The sequence below is a fragment of the Clytia hemisphaerica genome, unplaced genomic scaffold, assembly GCF_902728285.1.
Source record: "Clytia hemisphaerica strain Z4C2 unplaced genomic scaffold, Clytia hemisphaerica genome assembly, whole genome shotgun sequence".
NCBI classification, from domain to species: domain Eukaryota; kingdom Metazoa; phylum Cnidaria; class Hydrozoa; order Leptothecata; family Clytiidae; genus Clytia; species Clytia hemisphaerica.
The window spans coordinates 757,634-769,721 of record NW_027103498.1 but is presented as its reverse complement, the minus strand read 5'-3'; the positions used below and the strand labels follow the sequence as shown (position 1 = coordinate 769,721).

General features: G+C 33.3%; 1 protein-coding gene across 2 annotated transcripts in view; it reads left to right on the top strand.

Annotated features, from left to right (window-relative positions):
- The window catches only part of LOC136798808 (ubiquitin carboxyl-terminal hydrolase 48-like), a 28,784-nt gene that overhangs the window by 4,265 nt on the left and 12,431 nt on the right, over window positions 1–12,088 (top strand). For both annotated transcript variants that reach the window (XM_067055482.1, XM_067055481.1), the window contains exons 2-6: window positions 10,549–10,655; window positions 10,892–10,962; window positions 11,218–11,267; window positions 11,459–11,518; window positions 12,009–12,081. In XM_067055482.1, the coding sequence (XP_066911583.1) occupies window positions 10,579–10,655; window positions 10,892–10,962; window positions 11,218–11,267; window positions 11,459–11,518; window positions 12,009–12,081 (331 nt within the window). In that variant the 5' untranslated portion in view covers window positions 10,549–10,578. The remainder of the gene's footprint in view (window positions 1–10,548; window positions 10,656–10,891; window positions 10,963–11,217; window positions 11,268–11,458; window positions 11,519–12,008; window positions 12,082–12,088) is intronic.

The following is a 12,088-nucleotide window of genomic DNA, read 5'->3' as shown; positions in this document are numbered from 1 at the left end:
TTCGTTGACGTAAAACCAAATTCATTTTTTCCCGACTTTGACCTTGGAACTTTTTTTCTATTATGCTAAAGCGTTCCGGTTTTTACTAAATGAAAGCCCGTGATCTTAGCTTTCCAGCGGTATATAACACTGTGGACACGGGCTAGACGGCAAATTGGTAAAATGCCGAACGTTTTGCAAATTGTTTGCCGACGGGAGAAAAAAAATTTGCAACTATCGAAGAACAAATGTGTCTGGAAACGGAGGAAAATGTATTTGGAGGCTGAAACTTTGTATGTTTATCAGAGAAAAAGGGTGAGGAATTCAAAAAATCTCAATTCTAATTCTGTTCTTTCATTTTCATGTAGTTTTTTTAACTTTTTTGGCTTCTTTAGCATGGGAATGTCCACAAAAAAAAGTTTATTTCTGCCGAAATGGATTTTCTTTTCATTTGGGGTTTTCCTTTCAGAAAAACTTATTCTTTACTCAGAAGTTTTTTTCCCTCCATTTCCAGAGGCCCCTTGAAAATGGGTCCTACCACCTTTTTTGACTCATTTCAACCTTTTCCAAGCTATTTTCTTCAAAAACAAAAATAAAAAATGCAATGTCTTTCTTTTTTCAAAAAAAGATATATCTTTCGTTATTTTGATAAATATACTAAATGTTTACAAATATTTTTATATAATAATATTTTAACACCATCAAAGAATTCTCCCTCCAAATTTGAGGTCTCTAGCTACACTAGAAAAAGAGATATGCAAAATTTAAGAAGTATGACTGGAAAATTTCTTTTTTTTCTTTTTTGACACATTTTTCGAATTTTTCCAAGCTATTTTCCTAACGGCAGGTCCAAAATGCATAAAACATAATGCATATTGCATAATGCATAATGCATAATGCATAATATTTGAAAAATATCAATTTTAGAGGCTATAATAAGGAGAATTTGAAAGATAATACTTTCAACAAAACAATTATACCATTTTCTACCAGAAAATAAAGGGTAGAAAGCTGTAAATTTGAATTTTGGATGATGAAGAAAATCCATGATCCACTGAAAATGCTTGTCGCCATTTTGATTTTCATAGTTGTATTTTACAGAACGTAGTATAATGTAGAAAAAAACACGAAAATAACTCCTCCGTTTTTTAACTCGAAAACGTAAATTTTAAAGCAAGATCTTTTTCTCAGAGATCTTTTCGAACAATTGCTAATAAATTCCAAAGGGTTTACCTTCTTAGAAAGCATTTAACCATGTGAATGCTTTTTGTTAGATAAGCCAATATCCAGCCAATATAAGTTAAAGCGCTTCATCCAGAAGCTAGATTAAAGAAAATAGACTTCAAATCTTTTTACATTCGAATGTTTATGTTTTTTTTGAGAAAGAAGAAGGGGGAAACCTTTTTGATCTGTTGCATCTTCTTATTATTTATGCTGACAGAAAACCCTTTATTGTTATGATTCGAATATTTTCTTCTTTCATTCGGATTCGAAAAGTAAATATTATGTCTGAGGAAATCCTTCTGATTGGAATGTTTACAAGAAACTCTTCTAAAGAGGTTTTTGCGGCTTTAGCCTCTGCAAAGGAGAACAAAATATAAAATCGTTCTGTAAATTACACAATACTATTATGCATTATGCAATATGCATTATGTTTTATGCATTTTGTACCTGCCGATTTTCCTAACCTTTTTTTTGACATTTTTAGTCAAATTTTTGACACTAAAATTTGAATATCTTTACAACCACTAATCCTCTGGAGGCCTATGACCCCTCATTTTCTTTCTTTTTCAAAGCTCTACAAGATAGGATATATTTTGAAAAAAAAATTAAAACTTGAAAAATCTTCTGGAGTTGGGCGAATCCGAAAAAAATTTTTGTTTCCGGTCCACCGGCCGGGTGAAAATTTATTTTGTCGTCACCCGGCCGCATTTTTTTTCGAACATCATCGTTAGGGTTAATGTTAGTTTGTTTGTTTGGAAAACTTTCGTGAATCAGTTTTTGAGGCGTGTGATTTATCGCACGTGATATTTTATATTCTATGTAAATGCACGCCTAGAAATCACATGGAATGAAGGTTTATCCATTGTTATAGAAAGGAAATTTTATTCATCTCAAATTAAACCCTGCATTGTTTTTGTTAATTCTTGCTTGCAACTCAACTTTTAAGAATGTTATTTTTTATATAAACTTGTTTGTTTAAAAAATCATGCTGATTTGTGAGTAAAATAAATAGAAAATTCACAAAGTGGAGACTTTTCAGTAAGTAAACAGCTTTGTTTTTATAAAAGAATCATGGTGACTTTGAGTAAAATAAAAAAGAAAATTCATCGTGGGATTAAAAAATTGGGGAATATTCCCTCACTCTACTTTTTCTCAAAAAAGTTATCGTAAATCACAGTTTGGAGCCTTTAGCAATAAAGATAAATATTCAAAATGAAAAGAGAGTGTCCAGTTCAGAGATTTTAACACAATTGAAAAATGTAAACAATTAAGTATTGAATAATCGCAGCCTAGACAACTATAATCAAATCTAGGGCTGCGATGATCACACGTGAATTTTCTTATGCCGAAGCCTGTAGCGGTGTCAAGTGTAATATTAAGGTAAAGAAGACAATTTTAATAAGCGCTTTAAAAAAAGTTTGGATCTTGCAAAAAAAATTTTTTTGGCCGGCCCGGTGTTTTTTTTCGTCACCCGGTGGACTTGAAAAATCTTCTGGAGTTGCTAACAAGCACATATCTCTTTATATCCATTACCTATGACGACATATGTTTCCTAAAGGAAAAAAGGATAAACTGAATTTTCAGGTGGGGGTTCGAAGATTTTACAAATTTAGGTGGGGGTTGCTGAAAAAGGTGGGGGTTGGGCTGATATGAGATTTCAGGTGGGGGTAACCCTATGTAGGAGGGGGTGACCTTTTTCAGGTGGGGGTTGGAGGGGTGTTGCCCACTATGAGTATGAAACACAAAGCAGGAGCTCCTCCATAAGATCTTTTTTATTTTGTATTTTGATTGGGCTGTTCCAGAAAAAAATTTGATATAGGGGGTGTAGATGACAGGAATTTTCAGATGAAAAAAGTGCTTGGAGGTCCAGTCAACTTATACTAGTGTATATGTATAAAAATTGCGAAGAGATCGAGGCAGGTCACTCAATTCGCAAGTTGCAAGCAAAATATACCAGTGCCAGTGGATACCCCTACCCGGGGGGGGGTACTAAACTAGGGTTGCGGGCTGACAGGGGGGGTGCCACCCGACTTTCCAACTTTGGACCCTTACCGAGACTAAAAAGGAGAAAACAAAAGAAAATTTTTGGATATTTTACACCCCTTAGCGGGACAAATTTGACCAATTTTGACCAAATTATGATATTCTTTCAGGGGGTAAAAAGTTGAAATATATTTTTCCTATTTTTCTGACCCTTTTTGACTAAAATTTGATTTTCTGATTTTCTGATTTTTCCAACCCTCACAGTGTAGCTGGAACCTCAATATTCCAGGATTCAGGGCTGCAAATAAGCCTCGGTCATCGGTCAATGTCCGACTGAAAAAGCCATTTGACCGACTGAAAATCTTTTGTGTCGGTCATGATGTCCGAATGAAAAAAGGAATAAACCAATAACTAAATCTCTTGCACCCCTGTCTCCTACTTAGCCTATTCTATTAATACTCGCTTCCTTTGTAGCTTTCAGGGTGTTTCTAAGTTAACTTTTATCAATTCGCTTTCTTCATAACTTTCAAGGGTGTTTCTAAGATCACTTTTATCGAATCAATTTCTCTGTTATACTTTAGGCGTAGAAACTTTCGCGATTTTCGCGAATTTTGGACCTTTTCGCGAAAGTAAATGTCTTTAAAAATTCTAGGAAGGGCCATTCGCGAAAGTTTAAGCTCGCGAAAAATTCTTGACAAAATAGAAAATCTGTAAAACTTCAAACTTTGAATAAAATGTAACTTTTATGGCACTTTTTAGCCTGCTAAATAAGACTAATAAGTCAAAGGACAAATGTTTCAAGCCAACCCAAGAAGTATTTGTGTCTCTAAGCCATTTTTCATGTGAAAATTCTCAATTTTACGTCTTGATTCGCGAAAGTTTATGCTCGCGAAAAAAATTCCGTTAAATTCGCGAAAGTAAATGTCATGAATTTCGCGATTTTTCGTCCTCGCGAAAGTTTCTGCTCGCGAAAGTTTGTACGCCTAAAGTATACAGTAACAAACTGTTCCAAGGTAACTTTTATTTTACCTACTCGCTTTCTCCGTAACTTTCAAGACTACATAATTAAAAAAAAATACACTGAATGACCGACAGGATTTTGAGTTTGACCGACAGGATTTCATTTCTGTCGAACATGATGTCCGATTGATTAAAAATATTTATTTGCAGCCCTGCAGGATTAGAAAAAGCTATACCTGTTATCTTTTTTCTTTAAAGAATCAACAAGCCATCATCAACATTGATAAATTACACACATTTCCTCAGAAACTTTCAAAATTATCTGCCATTATGACTTTCTTGAATCTGTTCCGAAATTAACCAATCAGGTTAGGTATCGGAATTCCTATGGGAATTCTTTTCCGAGATTTATAAAATAGCTAAGTTGGCAAAAAAACTTTTCCTGGGGGTTTGAAGAAACAGAACTGTTATCATTTGTTGTTTATTCAACCATATATTTAAATTTGTGCTCAAAAATACTTAAATAAATAAGTTAATAAAATTCAATATACTATTTGTATCTCTCAGAAGATAAACACTTACAGAACGACATAGTTTATCATTTGGAATACCCCCGTGTTTAGACCATTCTATCGTGGCCGCAAAATAGGGCGGAAACTAAGTAGCACCCTCAGCAAGATTGCTGCCTTGCCTTTATTCGCCCGCGCGAAATGCGAGCTAATAATTTTTAAAGGGGAAAAGGAAAGTGATTGATATTCTTTGAAGGAAAAACGTCAGAAAAAAACTCAAAGACCAAATGATGTATTTTGTTGTTGAGAATCGATCCTGTGAAGATGAAAAAAATTGTGCTATGCGTTTTTTTCGGCACGCTGAAAAACTCTAATTTCGATCTACCTTAAGGTAAAGAGGTTGCGAGATTTGGGTTAGCGAGGCAAAAATAGCTGAAAACTGGTAAAATAGTAATCCTCAAAAATCGTAATCCTCAAAAATCGAAGTTCCAGCCTCACTGCCTTAGCGGGACTTTGGAAGTCCAAAAAAGGTACCCTTAAGGGCGGCACATACCGTACCCTCCATGTGCCTAATAAACCCCCCCCCCCCCCCCCCCGGACCCTTTAAAACCACACACCCCTGCCTTAAAACCTACAAACTTGGGTTTTGAGCTCTCTTAACCACCAAACTTAATTTATTATGGTATATTTTTACAATCTCTAATATTTTCATAAAATACCTAATTTCAAGAATATTAATTATCGCAAAGTGTCGAAGTTTTATTGAAAATTTTATCAAAAATCCTTTCAAAAAATCATGTTTTTACCTAGAGATTACACAAATGAATTTAAGGTCATAAAACCTATACTTTTTAGGTACCTATACTTATGGTAGGTACGAAAAAATCATTTTCTTCTCCATGCTTACACCCCAAAGAAATTTCGTAAGGCCCTCAAAGTTCTATTTTAAAGCTCATTTATGGTGGTTGACAGACGATATCATCCACCAGGATGCAAGTGAAATTTTTAAATCTGCAGACCTAGACAGGGGTTTGGTTATTATCAGTTAGGGTTAGGGTTGGAGCTCGAGAGTCACAATATAAGGCCGAAGGCCTTCTTAGGGGCATCCATACCCTAAGACCTAACTTAGGATCCCGTAGGGATCCTTGCAGGGGCACCGGTAGGGTTGGGAGCTTTCTTAATAAAGGTCTGTAAATTACACGCTATAAGTATTTGTGAATGACAGCTTTCTGCCGTGTGTCTCGTTAGCTCAAGCGGTTAGGCATTGGGTTTGTAAACCAAGGTTGCTTTCATTTGGTGGTTTGAGTCGGGGTCGAAGCCCTATTTCACTGGTACAGGCAAATTTCAGAAAAATACTTAGAAAACAGTTATAAAACTAGAGAAAGTCAGAAAATCAGGATAGAAGGTAGGAAAGTAGAAAATAGGGGGAAAATAAGAGAGGATGCATCCTGGTGGATGATATCGTTTGCACAGGTTTGCAAACCATTTATGGTAGTGGCCAATTCAGTCTGAAAATCGACTTTCTCAAAACATGGTCATACATTACTGCATACCAAAATGTCACAAATTTGATGGAGATTTAGAAAAACATTAGTAACATACATCAAAAATGAAGTGAATAAAAGTTTTGACCCTTCAAAGCCGTTTTTTGACAAATAAACAAGCGCAATTGCATTATGGGTATGAAATCCTGAAAAATACAAATATTATTTTGGGGATGGATTTCTAGCAAGTATTTGATCAATTAAATCACTGTTCAGCACCAGAATTGCAATTTTACAGTTTCAGTAAGTTGTGAGCAAGGGGTCAATGTTTGTAGTTTTTAAGGTGTATTAGTGTAGGTTTTAAGGTGTAATTTGATTTTAACGTACAGTTTTGAAAATATTTAGGTACCAATGATCTAATTGTAGCATTATTAACTTTTCAGTGAATCACTGTTCAAAAGATTTCATTTGTTCCTTGATTTGAAACCATTGCATTGCAGTGTAGTTTTGTAACGTCAGATTTTTTAGGACGTATTATTTTGAGAAATTCCCCCTCTCCGAGGGGAAACTTACATCAGCCAACACCCTGGGGTATTCTCTGGTGTCAATCAATAACGTTAATAAAGCCTGGGATACACAGGGACAAGGTTGCCTTTTTAGGTCCTTTTTCTAACATGATAGGGGTCTCACCAAACAAAAATGACTAGACTGACTGACAAGAAAATATTTGAAGAAAATTTCAAAAATTACGTCTTTAGGTCAGGAAAGTTTTTCCAACTAAAAAGTTGGTTTTTATTTTTATTTTTTATTTTGATTCATTTCACTTCCCGTTTTAAATTCCTCATGTTCGAAAATCGAAATTCTGAATCCTTCAAATGTTTCAATAAAAACAAACATTCTTTCAAACTTTCTAGAGAAATGCATTGAAGATACTTTCGCATTTTCTTTCAATCAAAATACTAAAGTTCCAGAATTAAAAATAAAGGGATAATGATAATTGAATACGATAATGGATTAATAATGGATTTTAAATGGAACAGCCCATTATTTTCAGGGTTCGAATTATAGCTTCGCACTTTACAAAATGTGAAGTGAATTTTAGATTTAGCAACCCAAAAAACTTTCCTAACTCAAAAATGCAAAGTTAAAAAATTATAAGAAAACCTTTTTTGTTCCTTCTTTTATTTGTTTATCTATTGCTTAATCTACTTGCTACTTCTCAACTTTCTTCATTCGTTTGTCTATTGCTTTATCAATTCGCTACTTTATTCACTCGTTCATCTATTGCTTTATCAACTCGCTACTTCTCAACTTTCTTCATTCCATTATCTATTGCTTTATCAACTCGCCACTTCACTACTTTATTCATTCGTTCATCTTTTGCTTTGTAAAGTCGCTACTTTGCTACTTTCTTCATCAGTTTATCTATTGCGTTGTCTACTCCCCACATCGCTACTTGTACTTTATTCATTCATTTATCTATTGCTTTATCTACTTGCCACTTTGCTATTTTATTCATTCGTTTATCTATTGCTTTATCTACTTGCTACTTTGCTATTTTATTCATTCGTTTATCTATTGCTTTATCTACTCCCCACATCGCTACTTTATTCATTCATTTATCTATTGCTTTATCTACTTGCCACTTTGCTATTTTATTCATTCGTTTATCTATTGCTTTATCTACTTGCCACTTTGCTATTTTATTCATTCGTTTATCTATTGCTTTATCTACTTGCTACTTTGCTATTTTATTCATTCGTTTATCTATTGCTTTATCTACTCCCCACATCGCTACTTTATTCATTCATTTATCTATTGCTTTATCTACTTGCCACTTTGCTATTTTATTCATTCGTTTATCTATTGCTTTATCTACTTGCCACTTTGATATTTTATTCATTCGTTTATCTATTGCTTTATCTACTTGCCACTTTGCTATTTTATTCATTCGTTTATCTATTGCTTTATCTACTTGCTACTTTGCTATTTTATTCATTCGTTTATCTATTGCTTTATCTACTCCCCACATCGCTACTTTATTCATTCATTTATCTATTGCTTTATCTACTTGCCTTGCCACTTTGCTATTTTATTCATTCGTTTATCTATTGCTTTATCTACTTGCCACTTTGCTATTTATTCATTCGTTTATCTATTGCTTTATCTACTTGCTACTTTGCTATTTTATTCATTCGTTTATCTATTGCTTTATCTACTCCCCACATCGCTACTTTATTCATTCATTTATCTATTGCTTTATCTACTTGCCACTTTGCTATTTTATTCATTCGTTTATCTATTGCTTTATCTACTTGCCACTTTGCTATTTTATTCATTCGTTTATCTATTGCTTTATCTACTTGCTACTTTGCTATTTTATTTATTCGTTTATCTATTGCTTTATCAACTCGCTACTTTGCTACTTTCTTCATCGGTTTATCTATTGCTTTATCTACTCCCCACATCGCTACTTTCTTCATTCGTTTATCTATTGCTTTATATACTTGTTACTTCAAAACTTCACTATACTATACTTTGTCTATAATCTCTTACTTCAAGTCTTACTTCACTTTTCTAGAGAAATGAATTGAAGATACTTTCGTATTTTCTTCCAACGCTCCTTATAGCGAAGCTCCTAAAATTTATAACTCAAACCCTGATTTTTGTTTTTATTTACTTAACCCACATTGTGTCCCATGTCATTTTTTACACATTAGGCCAACCTGGGCCAAGTAACCAAAGATAGTCTTTCATTATTTCAATGAGACACAACTCACAACTGTTTGAGTAATCACACATTAGGTCAATTTGCCTCACCTGTTCAAAATTATTCAATTAAAAACAGGGGGGGTGAAGCAGTTAGTACCAGACATCATGCCTACTAACTGCTTTCTCGGAAGAAGTTAGTAACACCACCACCTTGGTACACTTTATAGTACAGTTAGTACTAACTGAAATTAGCCTTGAAAAAGGCTTTTGACCTTCATAAATTCAATAAAATCAAATAAAATAAAATTTAATATCTTAAAAATGACTCAATTTTCCATAGCTTTCAATAGGAAAAAACAACATTTTAGAAAATCCAATTTCTATTGCAACCAGCAAATTGTTTTTAAGATTTAAAAAAAAATTTCGAAAATTTGAAAAAAAATCTACTTCCCCAAAATCTTTTTTGGTAAAATATGGTCTTTTTTTTAAATTTTCTCACAAAATCCTATTTTTTACACAGTTAGTACCAAAATTTGGCAAATTTTTAGCAGGGGACCACCCTTTTTTGCAGTTAGTACATCTGAGTACTAAGTGATTTTATCCAATTCATATGGCACACCACCACGGTACTAACCGGCATGATGTCTTGTAGTAACTGCTTCACCCCCCCCCCTGTTAAAAAGCATATTTTTTCAAAATAATATTATTATGAGTATATGTGAATTGAAGCAAAACAAAAAAAACAAAAACAAAACTATTTCTTTATTTTTGCCCGACATGAAAAAAATTCCTTCTCCAAAACTTTGGGTTGAATGACATTCAAAGATTTTCCAAAAATTCTCTTATGGGTGCACCAAAAAAAGTATACAGGTTTGTCAAGATATTGTGACATTCAGGATTTAAATATTTTGTTCATTCTTTTTTAATTGTATCTGATTGTATAGAGTAGACCTAACCTTTATGATGTGATGACTACACAATAGTCCTATACCAGTGTCTTTTAATAAATAGCACCTAATTTATAGCGAGGTCTGTTAGCACATAAAACATTTAAGTACTTCAGATGGTGATATGAAAGCACAATTTTGAATGTTGGTTAAAGATTGTCCCAAACTTGATTTTGCAGAATCGGTCATTATATAGAAGAATTATGACTAGATTTCCAAGTTGCAAGCAAAAGTTATGTGAAGATACTTTTAAATCCATGACAGCATGATCTTTCATATTATTCAATGAGACAAATGGGTTTATAAAATTCCAGCCCACCAACTGCACACAACTCACATCTGTTTGAGTAATCATACATGAGTTTAATTTGTCTCACCTGTTCAAAATTATTCAATTAAAAAAAATATTATTTTGATTATATGTGTTTTAAAAAGGTGAATTGAAGCAAAAAAAAAAAACGATTTCTTTATTTTTTTCTGACATTCAGAAATTCCCTCTCCAAAATTTGGGGTCAAATGACATTCAAAGAATTTCCAAAAATGTCTGATAATTTAGTACCGACCTAACCATTGAATAAAGAACTAAAGTGCAAGAGGTACTGATCCAAAATTGTACCTCTTGATTATGTACGTAAAATTTAAATGTTCTTATCTGACTACTTGACACATCTTCTATGTGGATTCTTTTAAGTGCATCATGAGAAGTTTATAAAAACAAATATTCCTAAAATTTGTTAATATTTATTCTAGACTTTTGACAATTGGCCAAATCTTTACAGAATGCCAAGTTCCAGCAATAACAACAAACTAGCGGTGATTGATTGGAAAGCTCCAACATGTGAACCAGGAAAATGCAGGTACGTAATTTTTTATTTAAAATTTTTTTAAAAAGGTGACTTTTTGTAGTGGTCAATTATATTTCACATATATTAAGTTGAGCTAGAATATCTGTCTGTCTGTCTGTCTGTCTGTCTGTCTGTCTGTCTGTCTGTCTGTCTGTCTGTCTGTCTGTCTGTGTAATATTTAGCTAAAATAAATAGACGTTTGTTCTTTCTTCTTTCACATTTCTCTTTTTTTTTTTTGATATATTCAGATCGAACTGCAGGAGAAATCCGAATTGCTTTACAAATCTTGGTGAAAAGTTTTGGTTCAACACTATCAAAGGTAGATTCTAAAATTTGAAACTAGAGCTGTTTTGTTAAAATTGTTAAAAAAAATTCTCACTTTGTTAATTTTGTTTTCCTTCTCAAAACTTACGCGTGTTCTGAGGCAAAGGTTATAAAATATGTTTCATAGAAGAGCCTTGTATTTTGCCAAGTCATCTCTAATGGTATCTTGAGTTTTACCTCTTTGCATCTTGCAATCGAACGTATCTTTTTTTATCTAATCCACATTTCAAATTTACCACACTTGTTCTAGAAAGTTTTTGGGTCAAGGAAGAAGATCCAGAAACAGAAAGAAAAATTGAAGTACGTTTGAATTTTTGAACTATGTATGAACTTTGGTCAGTTTCTTTTTGTTAGTTTGCACATAGTTGCTTACATTGTTTATCTTTTCCTGTTTTACTCATACTCACCGATAGAGAAAATTCAAGATTTTCTATGTTAAAGGGGATAATAATTTTTTAACTTTTTTCCAATGTTTTCCCTTTTTATTTCAGAATGGGCATGTAGGGTTGAAGAATCTAGGAGCAACTTGTTATGTCAACACATTCTTACAGGTATTCGAAATGGAAAACTAATAGATCAATACCAATGTATTCGCATTATTGATCACACGTGCTATAACAATAGAGAAAAACGTCAGTCATTATTTTTGCACCTGTGTAGTGAATTAAGAAATGGTCATCCAAATAAATTCTATAGTTTACAATCCAATATAATTGATTAGTTGTACTAAATGGATGAATTTAGAAGGACAACGTTTTGGCAAATACAGGCTTTGTCATTTGAAAATTCCAGGCGTGTGGTCAATCGCACTCCTAAAAAGTACTTTAGGCGTGTGATAAGGAGTGCTATGCATAACTTTAAGTAGTAAAATCCAAATTTATGGCGTGTGATTAATCACTCTCCTCAAAGATTTTAGGTGTGTGTGGAGGTGTGCGCGTGCTATCACACGCCTCAAACGGTGCAGCCTGCAAATACGTGTAAACTAAAAGGAAAAAATGAGGAAAATGTATATTCATTATTAAAATTCTAAATTTCTTCTAGCTATGGTTCACAAATAAACCACTGCGGTCAGCAGTTTATAGATGGCACAATGATATACCTCCTACTGAAATTGGTATGTA